General features: G+C 41.1%; 1 protein-coding gene across 1 annotated transcript; it reads right to left on the bottom strand.

Moving 5' to 3' along the window:
* Positions 1–1,030: 1,030 nt before the first annotated feature.
* LOC109199186 (CD226 antigen-like) lies at positions 1,031–6,870 on the bottom strand. The gene is made up of 4 exons (XM_019354520.1): positions 6,854–6,870; positions 3,533–3,797; positions 2,283–2,621; positions 1,031–1,371 (listed from the first exon to the last, which is right to left on the bottom strand). The coding sequence occupies exons 2-4, from the start codon at positions 3,666–3,668 to the stop codon at positions 1,031–1,033; spliced, it is 816 nt and encodes a 271-aa protein (XP_019210065.1). The 5' UTR covers positions 3,669–3,797; positions 6,854–6,870.
* Positions 6,871–24,209: the final 17,339 nt, after the last annotated feature.

Raw genomic sequence — 24,209 nt, 5'->3', positions numbered from 1 at the left:
GAAAACCAGCGGAGTGATACACCTCCTGTTGTCAGGCCTGCAGGTTTATCCCTGTGCTGTTCTCCTCTGTCTTTTGGTGGACAAACTGTTTTTTTTACTGGCACACATCATTTGTGGGGCATCTTATTGCGACACCTGACTGTTCTGTCATTTTAGTTTGAGTAATATTTTTAAATGGTTGTACAAAATGAAAAAAAAAACGGCAGGTGTATTGGCTGCATTTTTAGATAAATAGTTGTATATGTTTACAAAATGTACATTTTATATTTGCATTTCAAGTTATAAAAATTTACTCAACATGTCTGTGTTTTTTTTTTACAGTAAAAAAATACTACTAGGGTTTAAAGTTCTTTGTGTGATTTCAGTAATACTAATGCAGTATGTTAGTGAAAAAAACAACTAAATTCAGTTGAGCTGAAAAGAATGATACCAAACAAGGCAAGGGGGAAAAATAAAATGAAACAATTTGAGGGTGAAATACAAACGTAAACTCAAAAGGAGTCAAAAATGGCCGGTTGTATTTCAGACCTCAGTGGGTTAATCCAACAAATCATGAAAAATTAGGTTTAAATTTTTGTTCATGACAGTGCAGATTTCTGACATTTTGTGTAATTTAAGCTGTAACAATGTGATTGTTTTCTAACAAAAAACAGTGTGAAACTTAAGTTAGACTTGTGTTTGTAGATGAACCGCCCCATGTTGTGTAGCTTTCTGGATTTCATACTTATTGGGCTACATATTTATTTATTATACAGGCTATACAGTACATAAGATCAAAACTCACATGTTTTATGCAACTAAATTGTGTAATTATGTGGGCTACAGACAATAATTAAGTTATAGACTATATTTATATGAAAAACGTGTATACTTACTGCATTTGAATCATTTTAACCATATGTAACCACCTGCATATGTGTTTGGGAAAAAAAAAAAAGGCTTTGATTTTGCCACCCCATTTGATTTCTTTGCCACCCTCATGCCACCCTAAGAAAATTTCTCTAGATCCGCCCCTGACACTCAACTCTACTCACTCACCTGGAGAAACCCTGAGGTAGATGATGCTGATGAGTTTCCATGAGTGAGTTTCTTCCATGTAAACATGACACTCGTATGTTCCAGCATCATTAATCGTCACATCCTTCAGATTCAAAGACACGTCTCCATCCTTCATCTGTCTGTCATGCAGATCCACCCGGTTCTTAAAAGATGGATGCTGGTTGTCTGGATTGAAACGACCATGCTGGTACAAAAACACATTTTCTGGCAACAGGTCATCTCTGCTCCAATACACATGTCTGATGTTGGTTTTTGGAGCTCGACATGTCAGAGTGACGTCCTGTCCAGACTCAGCTGTGATGATCTTTGGGTCTGAAAGAGGAAACAACACAGAGCAGAGAGGTTAAAGGTCAAAGTACAATTATGATCAGAATGATTGACTTTAAATATTTTGTTTATTTCATTTGACATTTGAGTTTTTAGTCATGTTGGATTTAATGAACCTCTGAACATCCAGCAGGTCACCAGTGACCCACTGAGGGGGAATTTTAGCCTCATGCTAAACATGCAAAGTGTCAGAAACTACAAGATGTTAGCTTCCACAGAACAACAACATGTGCTGATAATAAGTGAACATAATGTGTGAGAGAAAGCAGCCTCTCATTATAAGACACTGTGAGTCTCTGCATGCTGCCTTTATGGAGCTACAGCTGTTTGTATACACTGAACAAAAAGCTTTGTAGCTGTATACTGACTCCTGACACTACAACACATGACACTGACACACACATTACACTTCTTTGTCTCTGTCACAGCTGGATTACAGATGTTAAGTGTCCACCCAACCTCGTGTCTCCTTCACACACACAGACAAACTAAATGTGTATGAGAATAAATCTTTAATAAATGTTAATAACAAATGAACCAGAATGAAGAAGTTGAAGCAGACTGGCCAACTGTTTCTGCTGATGATGCCTGTAGTTTAACTGTCGGTGAATAACTGAATCAGATTCTAAATCTGAGTTTAAAGCTGGGATGATATTTACAGACGAGTTAGAGAGCAAGAGAAGAAGAGACTGATTCATAAATGTCTTTGTTTCTGCTCTAACCTTACCCAAACAATGCTGCTCTACAACTCTAGACTACCAGCCACAAAGACAACAGCTGGAGAAACATCTGTCTACCTCTGACATCCACCAGCTACTCCATACAACAAACACACATCAACAACCAGGAAGCAGCTTCACCTCTGATCACACACACACTCAACTCTACTCACTCACCTGGAGGATCAACAACACTCAGGGAGATGGAGCTGATGAGTTTCCATGAGTGTGTTTCTGCCATGAAGCCATAACACTCATATGTTTCAGCGTCATTAATCATCACATCCTTCAGAATCAAAGACACGTCTCCATCCTTCATCTGTCTGTCCTTCAGATCCACCCGGTTCTTAAAAGATGGATGCTGGTCATCTGGAACAAAGTGACGATCTCGGTACAAAAGCAGATATTCGTTCTTCAGGTCAGCTCTGCTCCACTCTACAGCTCTGATCTTGTTGTGTGGAGCTTGACATGTCAGAGTGACGTCCTGTCCAGACTCAGCTGTGATGGTTTTCTGGACTGAAAGAGGAAACAACACAGAGCAGAGAGGTTAAAGGTCAAAGTACAATAATGATCAGAATGATTGACTTTAAATATTTTAAATATTTCCTTTGACATTTGAGTTTTTAGTCACGTTGGATTTAATGAACCTCTGAACATCCAGCAGGTCACCAGTGACCCACTGAGGGGGAATTTTAGCCTCATGCTAAACATGCAAAGTGTCAGAAACTACAAGATGTTAGCTTCCACAGAACAACAACATGTGCTGATAATAAGTGAACATAATGTGTGAGAGAAAGCAGCCTCTCATTATAAGACACTGTGAGTCTCTGCATGCTGCCTTTATGGAGCTACAGCTGTTTGTATACACTGAACAAAAAGCTTTGTAGCTGTATACTGACTCCTGACACTACAACACATCACACTGACACACACATTACACTTCTTTGTCTCTGTCACAGCTGGATTACAGATGTTAAGTGTCCACCCAACCTCGTGTCTCCTTCACACACACAGACAAACTAAATGTGTATGAGAATAAATCTTTAATAAATGTTAATAACAAATGAACCAGAATGAAGAAGTTGAAGCAGACTGGCCAACTGTTTCTGCTGATGATGCCTGTAGTTTAACTGTCGGTGAATAACTGAATCAGATTCTAAATCTGAGTTTAAAGCTGGGATGATATTTACAGACGAGTTAGAGAGCAAGAGAAGAAGAGACTGATTCATAAATGTCTTTGTTTCTGCTCTAACCTTACCCAAACAATGCTGCTCTACAACTCTAGACTACCAGCCACAAAGACAACAGCTGGAGAAACATCTGTCTACCTCTGACATCCACCAGCTCATCCATACAACAAACAAACATCAACAACCAGGAAGCAGCTTCACCTCTGATCACACACACACTCAACTCTACTCACTCACCTGGAGAAACCCTGAGGTAGATGATGCTGATGAGTTTCCATGAGTGTGTTTCTGCCATGAAGCCATAACACTCGTATGTTCCACCATCATTAATCGACACATCCTTCAGAATCAAAGACATGTCTCCATCCTTCATCTGTCTGTCCTGCAGATCCACCCGGTTCTCAAAAGATGGATGCTGGTTGTCTGGATCGAAACGACCATGCTGGTACAAAAACACATTTTCTGGCAACAGGTCATCTCTGCTCCAATACACACGTCTGATGTTTGGAGCTCGACATGTCAGAGTGACGTCCTGTCCAGACTCAGCTGTGATGAGTTTCCGCTCTGAAAGAGGAAACAACACAGAGCAGAGAGGTTAAAGGTCAAAGTACAATTATGATCAGAATGATTGACTTTTGTAAGATTTAAAGAAATTAGTTTACTGCTGAACTGTATATAACCATCATCCTTATCATTGCATCAATTATCATTCATCAGAGCATTGATTGAAGCTGCTGCCATTAGGTTATAATTTGTATTACAGGGGTTATCATAATCAAATATTAACATGTTTATTATAGGTGCAGTTATAACCACTTTAAAATGATTGAGTTAAATATATATATATCAAAACTCATATGCTGAGTATATTGTTACAGTAAAATAGTAGCTGAGCAAAGGCCTGAATGTATTCAGCTTTTTGTGGTATTTGAGTTTGCCTAGTTACAGGTGACAGAAGGATGTCCAGTCCATGGTGACCTCAAAGGCCTGAGATCATCACCATATTTGAAAGAGGATGCCAGAAAGGGGAACTTCTGTGTCTGCATTTATTTCTTAGAATAGATCATTGTCTGTACAAGGGGCAAACAATGTTCTTAAGATGCAAATTATGTGCTTGTAAACGCATGAGGGGGCGTCATAATACCCTGATGTTATAAAAGCAATCTAGAGTGTATTTTGGGTAGAGATGTACAACTGTTTTGCAGTTTACACCTCTCCACGCTGCGTGTATTTATTAAAAATCAATTGTTTGATCGACCTCTTTTGGACCATGATTGTTTTACTCTCGTCCTCAATTTCGGACCCGTAACACTTTAAATATTTTGTTTATTTCCTTTGACATTTGAGTTTTTAGTCATGTTGGATTTAATGAACCTCTGAACATCCAGCAGGTCACCAGTGACCCACTGAGGGGGAATTTTAGCCTCATGCTAAACATGCAAAGTGTCAGAAACTACAAGATGTTAGCTTCCACAGAACAACAACATGTGCTGATAATAAGTGAACATAATGTGTGAGAGAAAGCAGCCTCTCATTATAAGACACTGTGAGTCTCTGCATGCTGCCTTTATGGAGCTACAGCTGTTTGTATACACTGAACAAAAAGCTTTGTAGCTGTATACTGACTCCTGACACTACAACACATCACACTGACACACACATTACACTTCTCTGTCTCTGTCACAGCTGGAGTACAGATGTTAAGTGTCCACCCAGGTTCATGTCTCATTCACACACACAGTGTGTTCTGAGGGCAGGACTGAGATGCAGTTTCTGCCTTGCCACTAGAGGGCGCGGACGTTTTGCGAGTAATGTTTTGACTGCGATGAAAAATGGTGTTCATGGAGGCAGTGTGAATAACAAGTTATGATCGGGAGCAGTTTATGTGGGTTCATTGAGAGTGTGTGTCCATAAGACTGGTGAGTTACAGGATATTTCTTGTGTAAGGATAGCCTGTATGTTTTATCACTCTGGACATCCTCTGTTTGTACATTTTCTATAAGCTAAGTTATCGCTAAGCTAAGCTAAGCGGGCTAAGCTAAGCTCAGTTCGCCTAGGCCAAACTGAGTTCGGTTTGATTTGGTGATTTGTTATGTGTATTTGTCTTCTTTAGTTAGCATCATAAGTGAGTGGGGCACAAGAGTTAACTGATGGAAAGATGTTTATTTTCTTTGTTGCCAAATATGGTTCAGACTATAAGTGAAGGCCGTCAGCTTAGTAGTAGGGCTTATAAGACAAGTATGTGGCTGTAATATGGTATATGGTGATTATTGTTGTCTATAGTTTGATTGTAATTTGTGTTCTGTTTTTCCATTCTGTTTGTAGAACCACACATACCCACACCCACGCTAAATCTGCCATTAAAGAGCTGAACGATCATCCCCTGTCCTCGTAATTTTCTGGAGGGTCATAGTGGCACTTGACCTGTGCACACCCTGCGATCTGCACCGTAGAACTGAACCTCATATCAGAAATCATCATAACACAGTGGAAACTGTGTTTGGTTTCTAACAGCTATACCTGACCTGCTTAATGTGACAAACACAACGATGGTGTCAAAAACAAAGCTACAAATTAAAATCGTATTGTAAAGTTGAGTCTAAATGTGATCAGATGAAGTGTGAGGTTGTGAGAAAGTCTCTGCCTGCATTCATAGATGTGTCCTTTCAGCTGCTTGCTCTGATCCAACCTTTGGTCTCTAAGGAAGAGGCTTCAGGGAGATGTTTGCTACGTTGGACTGTAGGACCATCAGAAATGTGTGCAGTAACAAAACAGGCAGCACTGAAAGGAGCTCTAAGTGTTTGTGTTGTTCAATGATTTGTGCAAAACAACAAAACTGGGACCTCTCTCATCCATCAGTCATCATGTGGACATTTTTCTGACACACTTTGAAGCTGATGGACGTTTTGTGTCTGCACCAAGTACGTTTTCACCAGCTACGGCACTGGCAGGATTCACTTCCACAGACTCACAACCACCAGCTTCACCCTCCCCTCCCCCTCCACCCTCCAGCTGTAGGCTTTAACATTGAGTTTCCCCCCCATGTTTATAGACGAGTTAGAGAGCAAGAGAAGAAGAGACTGATTCATAAGTGTCTTTGTTTCTGCTCTAACCTTACCCAAACAATGCTGCTCTACAACTCTAGACTACCAGCCACAAAGACAACAGCTGGAGAAACATCTGTCTACCTCTGACATCCACCAGCTACTCCATACAACAAACACACATCAACAACCAGGAAGCAGCTTCACCTCTGATCACACACACACTCAACTCTACTCACTCACCTGGAGGAACAGCAACACTCAGGGAGATGAAGCTGATGAGTTTCCATGAGTTTGTTTCTGCCATTAAGACATAACACTCGTATGTTCCAGCATCATTAATCGTCACATCCTTCAGAATCAAAGACACGTCTCCATCCTTCATCTGTCTGTCCTGCAGATCCACCCGGTTCTTAAAAGATGGATGCTGGTGATATGGAACAGGGTGACCATCCCGGTACAAAAGCAAATATTCGTTCTTCAGGTCCGCTCTTCTCCACTCTACAACTCTGATGTTGTTGTTTGGAGCTCGACATGTCAGAGTGACGTCCTGTCCAGACTCAACTGTGATGGTTTTCTGGTCTGAAAGAGGAAACAACACAGAGCAGAGAGGTTAAAGTTCAAAGTACAATTATGATCAGAATGACTGACTTTAAATATTTTGTTTATTTCTATTGACATTTGAGTTTTTAGTCATGTTAAATTTAATGAACCTCTGAACATCCAGCAGGTCACCAGTGACCCACTGAGGGGGAATTTTAGCCTCATGCTAAACATGCAAAGTGTCAGAAACTACAAGATTTTAGTATGTCTGTGAAGGTTCTCAGTCATCCAGGTCATCGTAGTCAAAGGAATTTGCAAAGAAAAGCGTCTGGACTTCTTTGAGTTGCTTGAAGACGTTTCACTTCTCATCCGAGAAGCTTCTTCAGTTCTAAGGTCAAATGGCCGAGAGTCCCAGATTTAAACCCAGTGGGAGTATCCCCCCAAAGAGGGACAAAGGACCCCCTGGTGATCCTCTAATCACATGAGCCAAGGTGTGAAAGCGGGTGTGGTACCTAACCAGCCAGGGTTTCGGGTGAGCTCATTGTGAAACCTGGCCCCACCCTATCATGTGAATTCCTGAGGTCAGATGGCCCAGGATGTGAGTGGGCGTTAAGGCGTCTGGGGAGGGAACTCAAAACTGGATTATAGATGGCAGACAGTTGGTGTCGTAAACCACCGCCTCTGTTCAAAGATGGTCGCTCACAGTGGACATAGATGGCCTCTTTCACTCCTCTTTCAAACCATCTGTCCTCTCTGTCCAAAATGTGAACATTGGCATCCTCGAAAGAGTGTCCTTTATCCTTAAGATGCAGATACACTGCTGAGTCTTGTCCTGTGGAGGTGGCTCTTCTATGTTGTGCCATGCGCTTGTGAAGTGGCTGTTTGGTCTCTCCAATGTAGAGGTCTGGGCCATTTGACCTTAGAACTGAAGAAGCTTCTCGGATGAGAGGTGAAACGTCTTCAAGCAACTCAAAGAAGTCCAGACGCTTTTCTTTGCAAATTCCTTTGACTACGATGACCTGGATGACTGAGAACCTTCACAGACATATTGCCGTACATTTTGGGAGGAACACCCTTCAATTGGTACGGGAGTATGAAAGGGAATCAAGGAAACTGGTGGATTATAGGAACCACCTTCGTTTCAACCTAAGATGCAGACAAAGCAGAGTTGTTCCTAAGAGCTTGCACCTTGGATCCACTGTCAGGGGACACAGAGCAGACTTGATTCTACAGAGAGCTCAAAATCACCTTTTAAGTGAAAGGATAAGACAGGTCCATTTCACTATAGATGCGCTCCAGATCAAGATCAGCCAGACTCTGCAGGCACTGGAAACCCTTCTACCCTCTCCAATCCTAGAAGAGGTTTACAAGTTTGTGGACAAGGCTCAGCGGGCCCAACACTCTCAAGGAAAAGAAAGACAACGCAGAAAATTTCACACCTTGCTTTCAAAAACCCACACCCCTCAGTCTGAACCCACACAACACAGAGAAGAAAACACACCTGAAGACAGTCAGGAGAAATGGGTAAAGAACTTTTCAGACCGGAATCTCACTGAACCTGAAAAGAGGGTTTTAGCCAAAGGACTCAATTTCGCCATTTCTCCGCAACAGTTGCCCATAGTGGACCTCATCACAGCCACAGAAACCGCCATACGGATTAATAAATTATCACAGACAGAAGCAGAGCAAATCAGGATGAAAGTCTCAGCCACCCTCTCCAGTGCGAAAGTCCCTCCGTCTAACCTCACACTACAAGAAAAGAAGGCCGTCGCTTCCCTGAGCAAAGACCACAACATCACTATATTACCAGCGGATAAGGGAAGGTGCACCGTGGTCCTAAACACAACAGATTACCACACAAAGATCACTACTCTCCTCAGTGACAACAACACCTACGAAGCTTTAAAACGAGACCCCACAAGCAGCTACAAGAAGAAAGTTATAGCTTGCCTTCAAAACCTTGAAAAGGACAAAACCATTGACCGCATTACATATCACCGCCTTTATCCAGGGGATGCCATACCCTGCATTTATGGACTTCCTAAAATCCACAAGGAAGGGGTCCCACTCAGACCCATAGTCAGTAGCATAAACTCAGCTACTTACAACATTGCGAAACACCTTGCTACCATCCTTGCACCTCTCGTGGGGAACACCCCACACCACATCAAGAACTCCACCGACTTCACCGACAAGGTCCAGAAACTTACCCTGGATCCAGATGAAACTATGGTGTCCTTTGATGTAGTCTCACTCTTCACTTGCATACCCACCACAGAGGCAGTGGAGACTGTCAGAAAACGACTACAAGAAGACAGCTCCTTGGAAGACAGGACCAACTTCACACCCGATCAGATTTGCACACTGTTAGACCTCTGCCTTACCACAACATACTTCAAATACAACGAAGGCTTCTACAGACAAAAACATGGCTGTGCCATGGGCTCCCCTGTGTCACCTATTGTAGCCAACCTTTACATGGAGGAAGTGGAAAGAAAGGCTCTTGGCTCTTTTAAAGGGAGAGCACCCAGCCACTGGTACAGATATGTAGACGACACCTGGGTCAAAATCAAGACACAAGAAGTGGAATCCTTCACTGCGCACATTAACGCTGTGGATAAAAACATCAAGTTCACCAGGGAAGACACAAAGGATAACTGTTTGCCTTTCCTGGACTGCGCCGTGCACATTGAAGAGAATGGCAACCTCAACATCGAAGTTTACCGGAAGCCCACACACACGGACCAGTACCAGCCTTAACGCCCACTCACATCCTTGGCCATCTGACCTCAGGAATTCACATGACAAGGTGGGGCCAGGTTTCACAATGAGCTCACTCGAAACCCTGGCTGATTAGGTACCACACCCGCTTTCACACCTTGGCTCATGTGATTAGAGGATCACCAGGGGGTACTTTGTCCCTCTTTGGGGGGATACTCCCACTGGGTTTAAATCTGGGACTCTCGGCCACTTGACCTTAGAACTGAAGAAGCTTCTCGGATGAGAGGTGAAACGTCTTCAAGCAACTCAAAGAAGTCCAGACGCTTTTCTTTGCAAATTCCTTTGACTACAAGATGTTAGCTTCCACAGAACAACAACATGTGCTGATAATAAGTGAACATAATGTGTGAGAGAAAGCAGCGTCTCATTATAAGACACTGTAAGTCTCTGCATGCTGCCTTTATGGAGCTACAGCTGTTTGTATACACTGAACAAAAAGCTTTGTAGCTGTATACTGACTCCTGACACTACAACACATGACACTGACACACCCATTACACTTCTTTGTCTCTGTCACAGCTGGATTACAGATGTTAAGTGTCCACCCAGCCTCGTGTCTCCTTCACACACACAGTGGAAACTGTGTTTGGTGTCTAACAGGTATACCTGACCTGCTTAATGTGACAAACACAACGATGGCGTCAAAAACAAAACTACACATTTAAATCAGACTAGCCTTTGTCGTGCTGTTCAGGTTGCCTAGCAACCATGATACTAACTGCGAGAAACGTTTCATACAGCTTTGTGTGACAGAAATGAAGGAGAAAAAATATTTTATTGGTCATTCATTTTTGTCATGACATCACTTTGATTAGTTGAGTATCTGAGGCTGAGACCACAGGACTGTAAAACATGATTGTTGGGCTTCATTTCTGTACTGAACAGTCATTTCAAGATTAGTTAGTAAATAACAATTAGCTAATGTTGTTCATGAGACTAAAATCATCTCACTGTGGTAATGTAAATATAATATGGCCAATATTATATGTATTGTCAGATTATTATGATATATATATATATTATTGGTCGGTAGTTGGAGGGGACCGGTCCCTTCTGGGGGTCCTTGAGGATCTAGCAACTGGTTCATTTGTGCTGCCAGGCGCTCGTGGAGTGCAGTCAGCTTCTTCAGCCAGTAGGCATGAACCATGTCAGGGCCTAGAGCTGTCCAACTCTTCATACTGGAGACCCTTTCTTGAATATCTGCCATTGTGATGGTTACTGGACCCTGTTCGGGGAGGTCGCTGTGGTCTGCCCTCAGATCCACTAGCCAATGAGCATTGCCGTTATGGGTTGCGTCCTTCTCCCACATGCTCTTCCAGTATTGCTCCGTCTCCAGCCTTGGTGGTGCTGTTCTCATAATGTTCCCCTGCCACTGAGAGTACACCTTGGCTGGTTCCATGGAGAACAGCTGGTTTATTCTCTTGCCTTCTACAGGGAGTGCAGAATTATTAGGCAAATGAGTATTTTGTCCACATCATCCTCTTCGTGCATGTTGTCTTACTCCAAGCTGTATAGGCTCGAAAGCCTACTACCAATTAAGCATATTAGGTAATGTGCATCTCTGTAATGAGAAGGGGTGTGGTCTAATGACATCAACACCCTATATCAGGTGTGCATAATTATTAGGCAACTTCCTTTCCTTTGGCAAAATGGGTCAAAAGAAGGACTTGACAGGCTCAGAAAAGTCAAAAATAGTGAGATATCTTGCAGAGGGATGCAGCAGTCTTAAAATTGCAAAGCTTCTGAAGCGTGATCATCGAACAATCAAGCGTTTCATTCAAAATAGTCAACAGGGTCGCAAGAAGCGTGTGGAAAAACCAAGGCGCAAAATAACTGCCCATGAACTGAGAAAAGTCAAGCGTGCAGCTGCCAAGATGCCACTTGCCACCAGTTTGGCCATATTTCAGAGCTGCAACATCACTGGAGTGCCCAAAAGCACAAGGTGTGCAATACTCAGAGACATGGCCAAGGTAAGAAAGGCTGAAAGACGACCACCACTGAACAAGACACACAAGCTGAAACGTCAAGACTGGGCCAAGAAATATCTCATGACTGATTTTTCTAAGGTTTTATGGACTGATGAAATGAGAGTGAGTCTTGATGGGCCAGATGGATGGGCCCGTGGCTGGATTGGTAAAGGGCAGAGAGCTCCAGTCCGACCCAGACGCCAGCAAGGTGGAGGTGGAGTACTGGTTTGGGCTGGTATCATCAAAGATGAGCTTGTGGGGCCTTTTCGGGTTGAGGATGGAGTCAAGCTCAACTCCCAGTCCTACTGCCAGTTTCTGGAAGACACCTTCTTCAAGCAGTGGTACAGGAACAAGTCTGCATCCTTCAAGAAAAACATGATTTTCATGCAGGACAATGCTCCATCACACGCGTCCAAGTACTCCACAGCGTGGCTGGCAAGAAAGGGTATAAAAGAAGAAAAACTAATGACATGGCCTCCTTGTTCACCTGATCTGAACCCCATTGAGAACCTGTGGTCCATCATCAAATGTGAGATTTACAAGGAGGGAAAACAGTACACCTCTCTGAACAGTGTCTGGGAGGCTGTGGTTGCTGCTGCACGCAATGTTGATGGTGAACAGATCAGAACACTGACAGAATGCATGGATGGCAGGCTTTTGAGTGTTCTTGCAAAGAAAGGTGGCTATATTGGTCGCTGATTTGTTTTTGTTTTGTTTTTGAATGTCAGAAATGTATATTTGTGAATGTGGAGATGTTATATTGGTTTCACTGGTAAAAAAATATAATTGAAATGGGTATATATTTTTTTTTTGTTAAGTTGCCTAATAATTATGCACAGTAATAGTCACCTGCACACACAGATATCCCCCTAAAATAGCTAAAACTAAAAACAAACTAAAAACTACTTCCAAAAACATTCAGCTTTGATATTAATGAGTTTTTTGGGTTCATTGAGAACATGGTTGTTGTTCAATAATAAAATTATTCCTCAAAAATACAACTTGCCTAATAATTCTGCACTCCCTGTATCTCTCTTGTGTATCTCTTCAAGCGGCTGGCCAAGGCTGTGAGTCTTTGCTTGACAGTTTCCAAGGCCTCAGGTATGGACAGCTTCCTGTACTTCTTAGGCACCTTCCTCATCGCGCCTTTCTGCAACTCCGATAGTTGGCTAACCTCCCTCCGTGCTACCTTGATCTTAGCCTCTAGCCTCCTTCTCCATGGAGGGTACTGCCCCTTGTGGCTGTTCAACTTGTAGCCAAGCATCTCACTGATCACTGCTGCCGTATTGTAGATCAGCTTGTTAGTGTCGGTAATCGTTGCTGTAGGTATGGTCCGTAGTGCTGCATTAACATCATCTAGCAGACCTTCTGAGGGTACTTCACGTAATCTTGGTAACCGGCTGCAGGGGGTCCAGGTTTCAAGCTTGGCAATGATCCTATCTTTCAGGTCAGGTCATTGTGACATATTCGGCCTACAAATGCGGCCTCAGGAGGATGCAGTCCATGCATTTGGACACCCCCTAAATGTGATCAGATGAAGTATGAGGTTGTGAGAAAGTGTCTGACTGCATTCATAGATGTCTCCTTTCAGCTGCTCGCTCTGATCCAACCTTTGGTCTCTAAGGAAGAGGCTTCAGGGAGATGTTTGCTACGTTGGACTGTAGGACCATCAGAAATGTGTGCAGTAACAAAACAGGCAGCACTGAAAAGAGCTCTAAGTGTTTGTGTTGTTCAATGATTTGTGCACAACAACAACAATGGGACCTCTCTCATCCATCAGTCATCATGTGGACAGTTTTCTGACACACTTTGAAGCTGATGGACGTTTTGTGTCTGCACTAAGTACGTTTTCACCAGCTATGGCACCGGCAGGATTCACTTTCAAAGACTCACAACCACCAGCTTCACCCTCCCCCTCCACCCTCCAGCTGTAGGCTTTAACATTGAGTTTCCCCCCCATGTTTACAGACGAGTTAGAGAGCAAGAGAAGAAGAGACTGATTCATAAATGTCTTTGTTTCTGCTCTAACCTTACCCAAACAATGCTGCTCTACAACTCTAGACTACCAGCCACAAAGACAACAGCTGGAGAAACATCTGTCTACCTCTGACATCCACCAGCTCATCCATACAACAAACATCAACAACCAGGAAGCAGCTTCACCTCTGATCACACACACACTCAACTCTACTCACTCACCTGGAGAAACCCTGAGGTAGATGATGCTGATGAGCTCCCATGAGTGAGTTTCTTCCATGTAACCATAACACTCATATGTTTCAGCATCATTAATCGTCACATCCTTCAGAATCAAAGACACGTCTCCATCCTTCATCTGTCTGTCCTGCAGATCCACCCGGTTCTTAAAAGATGGATGCTGGTCATATGGATCAAAACGACCATGCTGGTACAAAAACACATTTTCTGGCAACAGGTCATCTCTGCTCCAATACACACGTCTGATGTTGTTATTTGGAGCTCGACATGTCAGAGTGACGTCCTGTCCAGACTCAGCTGTGATGGTTTTCTGGTCTGCAAGAGGAAACAACACAGAGCAGAGAGGTTAAAGGTCAAAGTACAATTATGATCAGAATGATTGACTTTAAATATTTTGTTTATTTCCTTTGACAATTGAGTTTATAGTCATGTTGGATTTAATGAACCTCTGAACATCCAGCAGGTCACCAGTGACCCACTGAGGGGGGATTTTAGCCTCATGCTAAACATGCAAAGTGTCAGAAATAGGGCTGAGTTATCATCATTGATTTCTAGAATCGATTTAATTCCAATTCACAAGGTCCCAAATTGATTCGATCCACGTTTCGATTCAATTTGGGGAAATTTTGCCTCAGTCAGAAATATTATAATTCTGATTATGTATCAGTACATTTCCATATTTTTATATATATAAAAAGAAATCTGACAGTTGTGAGACTTTATCAAAAGTGTAAGCATCACAGCAGATCCCTTTGTGTCAAAGTAACTGAGGATAAAACACAGAAGAACACGAAGGCGACTTTTCTTGCCTGGTATTTTATATCAGATAACCTTAAAAAATATTCTGCAGTGGATCAAAAATGAAAGAAAACCATTAACACATGAACATTACCTGATGCTGCTGAAGTGAAGTAAGTGAAGTAAGGCAGGGCAAAGTTACAGAGGTTTTATTAGAGACACAGCTAAGCGTTTTCCAATTTTGCATAACTTTAAAAAGCTTACATTTGTACTATTGACCAGCAGAAATGAGGCTTTCTTTTTGGAAGTAAGCAAAAGGGGGAAAAAAAGCGTCCGACAGCGCTGTAAACAACGGTAGACTTGTGCGTAATAAACAAGCGAGCAATGCAGAAAAAAGATTTTTAGATGGGAAACTGTTCTTAAAGTAGAGAGAGAGAGAGAGAGAAAGAGAGAGAGAGAGAGCTGTGCATGAAGTGTGATTTTATTGCGGTGGAAGCAAAAAAGCAAAACTAAGAGTGAATTCATGATGATGTTTATGTGTAGTTTGGATCTTCTTTTGCTGCTGGTTCAGTCAATATTGTTTGGAGAGAGATAAAAACCTGCAGCTTCAGAATCAGCGCAAAAAGGAATGAGAAGACTGAGTAGTACAAAAAATTTTTTGCAGTTAGTACAGTATTGCAAATGATTTCCCTTAATATAAATACTAATAAAGTGAAGTGACCAGTGCAGATTATACAAGGTACTTGTGAAGCTGCAGGGTAGCTTCTGAGTGCGTCCTGTGGACTGTGTTGTGTGTGTTTAAGTGTTGTGGTTGAGGTGTCGTATGGCTTGATGGTAGAAACTGTTTTTAGGTCTTGTAGTCCAAGCAGACAGACTCCTGTAACGTCTGCCAGGGTGTTTTTGATGCCCCAAATCATTATTGTCTCTTATCATTAACAGAAATAAGAATAAGCTATTCTTATTTCTGTTAATGATAAGAGACAATAATGATTTGGGGCATCAAAAACACCCTGGCAGCCTCTCAGCCTCTGAGTTAGTGCTTGCTCATAGGGGGTCATATGATTGTTGGGTTTTTCTCTGTATTTATTATTGTGCTATCTACTGTACAATATAAAGCGCCTTGAGGCGACTTTTGTTGTGATTTGGCGCTATATAAATAAAATTGAATTGAATTGAATTGAATTGAATTGCCAGATGGTAACAAGGAGAACAGCTGATGCGCTGGGTGGCTGTGGTCCTTGATGATGCTGTGTGCTTTACGGAGGCATCCTTAAAGACAAATGTCCTAAATGGCAGGAAGCCTCCTTCCAGTTTTGTGCTCTGCTACCTTCACCACCATCTGTTTATAGCTATTTGGTGGTTGTTAAAATTTTGTGAGGTTTAACCTGAGATTCTGGCGTTTCGGGAGAAATAAAATTATATCTAAAAATCGATTCAGGATTTTAATGAATTGATTTTACGTTATCCAAGCTAGAATCGATTTTAATCAATAAATCGATAATCAAACCCACCCCCAGTCAGAAACTACAAGATGTTAGCTTCCACAGAACAACAACATGTGCTGATAATAAGTGAACATAATGTATGAAAGCAGCCTCTCATTATAAGACACTGTGAGTCTCTGCATGCTGCCTTTATGGAGCTACAGCTGTTTGTATTATTAAACCCGATTCTTTTGTCCCCATGATAGAACAGAGAAAACTGACCAGTGTTGGGCAAGTTACTTTGAAAAAGTAAGTCAATTATAGTTCAAAAAGGTAACTGAGTTAGTAACTGAGTTACAGTATTGTAAAAGTAATTAATTACTTGAAAAGTAACTATTGCGTTACTTTAACAAAAACAAAACAAAACAAAAAAAAAAAACGTTTAACCCTCTGGGGTCCAGGCTATAATTGGCCATTTTTTACAACTTTTGATTTTCCCTCCACATTTTACCTTTAAAAACTATTTATTTGCCTTGTTTGGTATCATCCTTTTCAGCACAACCTCACGTGTCTGAATTTACAGTCATGTTTTCATTTTGACATACTGTATTAACACAATTGATCTAAAATCAGACAAAAAACATAAAATCAAAGTAGAAAAAGTTATATTTTTACTGTAACAACCACAAACATGTTTAATAAATTACATGTCATAACTTTAAATGCAAATATAAATTGTCAATTTTAAAATTCTATGCACAAGTTTTGCAAACTACAAAGTTATTTGCATCCATTTACCTTTTACCCTTTTTTAAAATAACCATTTCAAACTATTCACAGAACAATCAGCTGTTCTTCATTCAATAAGATGCCACACAAATTATTTGTGCCACTCCAAAAACATAATTTCTGTCCACTATAAAGGAGAACATCACAGCCTGCAGGTCTGACAGCAGCAGGTGTATCACTCCTGTTTCTACCTGGAGACAGCAGTCGCGTCATTGTTCTGACACACAACACAAAACTATCCACAACACTACACACTAACTACACAAGACAACACATTAACTACACACTCCAAACACGCTAAACGTCACAAATCTCTCACATCTCAAAACTCGCTCTCTCTCTTTTCCTGCTCTCTCTCTCTCTCTCTGTCTTTCTCTCTCTCTCGCTGTCACTCCTAAAACTTCCCCTGATTTGTTTGTTTGTTTGTTTGTTTTTGCTCATAAGCAGAGAGTGCTTGCTAGCGCTAACGTGGCGAAACTATTGAGGAAAAAACGCCGTGTATATACATTGTAACAAGTGTCACCTGGCAGTTTGTTGCTCTCTGCCAGGTGATTGGCTGAAGAGCTGTGAAAAGGTAGTGGGTGTGTGGGGTGAAGTCAGCGCTCTTCTGTGGAAGAAACCAGAGGCAATTAATTCACTCGGGTGCGAGTGGGTATACTGTCGGTAAGAGACTTTTGCCATTTAGTGCAAAAGTGCCCTACTTCTTCTTTTGGCTCTCAGCGAAGGCGGTTGCATTTTTCTCCTCTCCTCTCCTTTCCCTTATCTTCCCTGCTTAGCTCTTATGTCCTAAACAACCATTTGACTAACATGTGTGTCTCACCTGCTCTTGTTCCATCTCTGTTCTGTCCTCATTCTCCTCTCCTTCTCCCTCTCTGTTCCTCTCTCTCCCTCTTTGTGCTGACAATCATCAAATATACAGTTGAAACCAGATATTTACTGTACATACTCTTCAGATCAAAATGCGAACACTTTTTTAATTGTAACATCAAATCAGACTAAATGTTTAAATTTTTTTAGGTTGATAAATATAAAAAACATGTTTGTTAACTTTAAGAGTAAAGAGAGAAATTGTCTATTTCTTAATTGCAAATGGCACCAAATTGTATTCAAAATTGAGCCACACTTATGGAGCTCCACAATTCTTTTCCTGGTGTTTTGGTTGACAGGCATATAAGGCAAAACACAGGCTTATATGCATCCACAGGTGTGCCACCAATTTACTCACATGGACTCTACTAACCTATCAGAAGCTTCTTCAGCTCAGAATGGAATCGTCTGGAGTTTTCTTATTAATTAACAATAAACTTAGTGTATATGTACTCCTAAATTTGATGAAAGTGATAAAAAATAGACAGCTCTGTCTCTCTTTATTCTGACATTTAACTAATTCATATTTATTTATCCAAAACAAAACAAGTTTACTCTAAATTGATGTTGTACAGTAAAAAAATGTTCTTGTGTTTTCCATAAAGTGTATGTAAATATCTGGTTTAAACTGTGAATATACTGCTGTGTATTGAAATTCCTCTTGTTTTGCATAGGAATATACTGAACAACATACTTAGCATAATATATAAAATAACATCTACCAGAGTTTTTTTCTTTGAACGAAGCCCCTTATGTCCATTCTTGTATGTCAGTGCATTACTGAAACCGATTTATTTAGCCGTGGATGGTAACAACTGAAAATATGAAATAAACACACATGTAAGCTAAAAAAAACAACAACATTGTTGTTGTTCGGCTTTTCATTTCGCCATTTGTTGATTCACTTGAAGAGCAAGTAACGTAATATGGGTCAAGTAATCAGTTTGATATCAATCTTTCGCAGTGTTGGTCAAGTTACTTGAAAAAAGTAATCAGTTACTAATTACTGATTACTTCCCCCCAAAAGTAATCCCGTTACTTTACTGATTACTTATTTTCAAAAGTAATTAATTACTTAGTTACTTAGTTACTTTTTAAAAACACGATTTACAACCTGAATAGGTGATAAAGCGATAGATCTTTCAGCCCAATTCTACTTTTTCTGCATAATTCATCATACAAAATGTAATCAAATGGAAACGTCTCTTTTTAAAACTTGTTTTATTAGTTTTAATCTTTTAACTTTATGCATCAAGCAAAAATTAAATTATATGCAACATTTTCTGACTGGAAGAAATTTGTTTAACAATTAAACCTATTTTCTGCACATTCCAGCACATAAAATAAAATATTTTTTTGTCTTTACACTCACTCTTTCAAATAGATGCAAGTAAAACACAGCAGAAAATAAATAAAATCAAAGACTCAGTGGTCCTGTTGCTCTATTTTCACCTGTAAAGCAGGACTGGGGTAGGCGGAGGTTTACCCTGGTGCAGGTGTGCCGCAGCGGTCAGTGGAAGAATCCGCGAGTTTCTCTGTGAATTTCACATTACATCGTAGTACACTCGGTGCTTGCTTGGAAGTTTAGGGGTTTTTTCGCTGTAAAAAGAAGTTTTCTTCCCACGCACAACGGACACTAATGTTTTTGTCACTTTTTATGGAATCAAACTCAAAATAAGGTCAGTACTTCCACGCTTTAAAGGCTGCATGCTACACTCTGTCCGCACTCGATATATTATGATCTGCAGACAGCTGTTGTCACTAACGTCGCACTCGCTTACGTCACTGTCATGAGACGTTCTTGCAAAAAATCACGGTTTTAGTAACGCAGTAACGCAGCGTTCCAACGTGAAAGTAACGGTAATCTAATTACCGTTTTTGCAATAGTAATCCCTTACATTACTTGTTACTTGAAAAAAGTAATCAGATTACAGTAACGCGTTACTGCCCATCTCTGATCTTTCGCGATAAACCGTCATATTTACATCATTTGTACAGCACGAATGATTTGCTTTGGTACCTGGTGGAACTTAAGCTCTCCTCTGTCTGCCTCTCTCCGCCTCCCTCCGTTTCTCCAACAGCGCACCCTCGCTCAGTGGCTTAGTGCCTGAGCTCGGATCATACCAATATTAGGGGGGCATTCACGCACAGTCGTAAATTCCCACAGTGTGCACTATGTGCTTCGGATATTGTGTGTAGTTTTTGTTTTATACAGTTGTCAGTCAGGCATCTAACTATGAAAAAATTACACTCCAAAAGATCCCGGGCTTCTGAAAAAAACAACCGGGGCTTAATCCCAGTAAGCCCCCCCCCCGCTCCGCCACTGACACACACTTTGTCTCTGTCACAGTTAGGGATGGGTATCGAAACCCGGGCCGTTTATCAATGCCCAAGTACGCGAGTACGTACTCGCGTGCTCGGTGAGTACGTACCCGCCGAGAACGCACGGGAGTACGTACCCGCCGAGAACGCGAGCACGGACTCGTGGGATGTTTCTCAATTCTCAAGTACGAGAGCACGGACCTGTGATTTGTACAGTCGGAACACCTGCGTACGTGATGATGTCACAGGTCCGGAGTTTTTACTGCCGTCCCCTCCTAATTTAACTGTGAGTAACATGTTATGAAGCTTAACTTTAATCACAGCCAAACCGGTTTACTCAGGAACAAATAACACACTGAAATAAACCAAACATTAACATTTAGAAGTGATCTACGTGACTTATATATCATTTTTAACCTCAGTAGTGAAACCTCTATTAATAAAAATAGTGTATATGTACATACGTGTACATACCTTAATAAAAACAAGCAGGTGAGATGTTAGAACGCTTTTATTTCTATTCTAGTGGACACTCAATACTATAGACAGCTGCTGGGGTTTCTTTAACCTGAGTAGAGAGAAGTCCGCGAGCGGGGGGGGGGGGGGGGGGACGACGACGATGTGCCGGGAGTCCGCTGTTGAGTTTTGGACGAAATGCATTCTGGGATATTTAGCTGTCCCAAGTCTACACCGATGCATGCTCGATAAAATGGGCGGATCGAGAACACATCCGGGACTTTTTCGCGTTCTCGGCGTGATGCGTACTTCGAATTGGAACAGTACTTGGTCTCCGACTGATGACGTATCACGAGTACACGAGAACGCAAGTACGCACAAGTACGCATATTGATAAACGCCCCCGGTTCTTGTTGAGAACCGGTTCCCACTGTTTCAATTCCTTGCAATTGTTTGGCATATTTGCAAACGATTCCTTTATCGATTTCTGTCGCCCAGAATGACGTCACCACGTTGTGGTGCGTCATTTACCTGGCAGGAAACACGGCGCCTAAGCGGCTCAAATGCTCAAAAGTTCGATTATACTTTACGAGAACGGATGACAACTTGCAATACTTGCAAAGTAGATATTTAATTTAAGGGAGGAAACACTACGAATTTGCTCACAAAACGCGCGATTACCTTAAATGAATGTCGTGTTTTTAATTCCGCTCCGGACTCGTGAATCTCAACCCAGCAGCAGCGGTAACGTTTGCACGTCCTCTCCCGTTAATGCGGCAGGTAAATAATCAACTAACAGTGCATATTATGTTAGCGCGATCTGCCTTATTACAAAACCTGCCATTACTGTGCATTTAGGTGACCATGATGAGAGAGACAGACAGAGTCTGGCTGGCGTAAGCTGGCAGTTGTCGCTGCAGTCTACCGGTAGCGTCTCCTTTCAGGCCAGGATAGACGAATGTCACCGAGCAGTGACCCAGTTTGTGGTCAAAGGCTTGCACCCATTTGCCACAGCAGATGCCCCCGATTTTCGGTAAGTGAATGTGTTTAATTGTAGGCAGGGACATTACTGGATATTCTTGTGTAATTGCTACAGAATAATTTATGTTATACTTTGTTATTGCTACAGAAGAATATTTATTTTATTATTTTACATTTACAATTTTTTTTCCTGGGGACCCTGTGACACCCCATTGAAGAGCCATAGGCTGGATCTCTTAAGGATCTCTTAAGATCTCACTGTTGGGTTTGTAAGGCCATGCTACTCCTAAATTTCTATCTTGTTCAAAGAGAAGATTTAAAACAAAGTTCTAAGCTATTCAACCTTAGTGTTCTCCTTTTTAAAAAATAATCGATAAAGAATCGAATCATGAAACAGAATCGAAAATGGAATTGGAATCGTAAAAAATCTTATCAACACCCATCCCTAGTCACAGCTGGATTACAGATGTTAAGTGTCCATCCATCCTCCTGTCTCATTCACACACAGACAAACTAAATCTATATGATAATAACTCATAAGTAATAAATATTATTCAAATATAAACCAGACTGATACTTTATTCCTCATTATCCCAGAAACAAATAGTTAAATCTCACCTGCAGAGACCATGACAACCAGAAAGGTCCAGCAGAGTGATGCAGTTAAAGCAGACATGTCCGTGTTCCCAAGATCTGACTTTTAGTTTGTTTAAGTGACCAAGTCTGATATTGATTCTGTTGCTCACTTAAAATGTGATTTTAAAATCTGAGATTACATTAAAGGTTCAAATAAAAATTAAATTCATCAGCTATTATAACAAATGTATTTCAGCCCGTCTACACTTGTCAGTCAACATCTCTTAAGGAATTCAATATATAGTCTCTTTTGGTAGGTTGGGCTATGGGACGATCATAAATAAGTGCGTCATAACTAAAGCAATGAAATGTAAAGCAGGTCTGACTGTTTAACAGGTGTAAAGGTGCGGGTTTTTTTATTGACATAAGCCTGTATATCTACGGGTAGTGTCCAGTAGAGGGCTCTGTTGCGTAGTTATCAACAAGCTGCACTTCCAGCTCAGACCGGATTTTGTGGTGCACATGTGTTGTTCTCAGTGAAGGTTAAAGCAGCGTGACACTCTGACGAAATGAAAAAATTGCAGTATTTGTAAGGCGTAGCGAGGTACATGTTTTAAGCTGTACTTGATTATTTAGTTGATATTTTGTTGTATTCTCTAGTTTTTTGATTTATGTTTAACTTTATATTAATAAGAAGCATCTAGGATATGTATTTTGTGTTTTCTGTTTCGTTTTCACGGTGTATCTGGTGAAAACGAAACAGAAAAGTCTGACTTCATTAGTCGTGTCTTGGCCCAAACTCTGCTTCAGGTCACAAAATCAAATGAGGACTGCAGCATTACTGAGAGTTTCAAACTGTCTAAATTCTATCATCTGTACTAAAAAGATCGCTGTGGCTACTATACAAGGTAACAATTAAGTTTATCATTCAGGCATCCATGAAAACGAATTTACTATATTTAACGGCTTTAGCAGGACGTTAGCTCGCTAGTTTCCACCAAAACATGATATACCATGTTCTGACTGAGAGATTTAACGTATAGCTCTGCTGTCACTTCCAACATAAATTAAGAGAGAAAACTAAACAGGAGTGACTTTTGTAGGGATACTGAAGTTGGACTAGCTGGTATATAATGATGCCACACAGCTATGTTAGTATAGTATAAACATAGTGAAGCTGGAGGATGAACGCTAACTATTTTCCACTCCACAAAAGTTAACCTGAGTATTCCCAGTGGTTGGGGACAAATGCAATCTTATGCCAGGATGCGCTTTAATGTTTCAGTCTATGGAATAGCTGTTATATTTTGCTTTGTTAAGAAAGGAAACAAAGCCTTTGTGAAAATTTTCTCTTCCGAATAATTTTCTTTGTTTTCCTTTTTGATCATGACACGGCAGTGTGCTGTTTCAGTTTTCTCTTTAAAATGAACAAAGGAGTGCATTATATAAACTACAAATATGTAATGGATTACATGCCGCTTTTAAGTTGTGTTTGGGACTTTATTAGATGCCCTACATGTTCCTATACCGTTGTGCCAGCTAATGGACTAGGAAGTAAATTAAGCCTCTCGAGTGTTTAGTGATGTTCCACTAAGTCAGTGGTTCCCAAACTTTTTTTGCTGGGCCCCCCTTGTTTTACAAGAAAAATGCTCGCGCACGCACGCGCATGCACGAACACATCCTCCAACCACACACACTCATATTTTGCTCCATTGCGGTTTATTTCACACCTCAAACATTTAGTAAACAATTAAGAAAATACAAGTAATCTGCAATAAATGACAGGCAGTAAGAAAATAAACTACTAACTCTGTTACGCTGCCTCCGCAGCTACACGGGTATTTTTGAACACGCAGCTGTTTCGTCCACACGGAAACGGTGTTTCAAATCACCGAAAACGGAGATTTTTTAAAACTCCTTTTTTGCGTTTACGTGTGGACGAGGAATACAGAGTTCGTCAGGCAACGTCAAAGGTATGTGCCTCTTTTCACGTCACGCTGTGCCCCACGTTATTGTTTACATGAGATGAATTGCAGAATGGCAGATAGAGACGAAATACTGTTAATCTGACTATCTTCAGGTTTTACACACTTACATACACACGCAGCTACTGTCCCTTTATTTAGAAAGGCAGAGGCGTCACGGTGTAATTGTTTTACAGTAGTTGTTTTTTTCCACTGTGTAATAATATTCAACATTGTTATCAATA

The sequence above is a fragment of the Oreochromis niloticus genome, unplaced genomic scaffold, assembly GCF_001858045.2.
Source record: "Oreochromis niloticus isolate F11D_XX unplaced genomic scaffold, O_niloticus_UMD_NMBU tig00000734_pilon, whole genome shotgun sequence".
Classification (NCBI taxonomy): domain Eukaryota; kingdom Metazoa; phylum Chordata; class Actinopteri; order Cichliformes; family Cichlidae; genus Oreochromis; species Oreochromis niloticus.
Note: the sequence above shows the minus strand (reverse complement) of the source record. Positions and strands in the feature narration are given on the sequence as shown.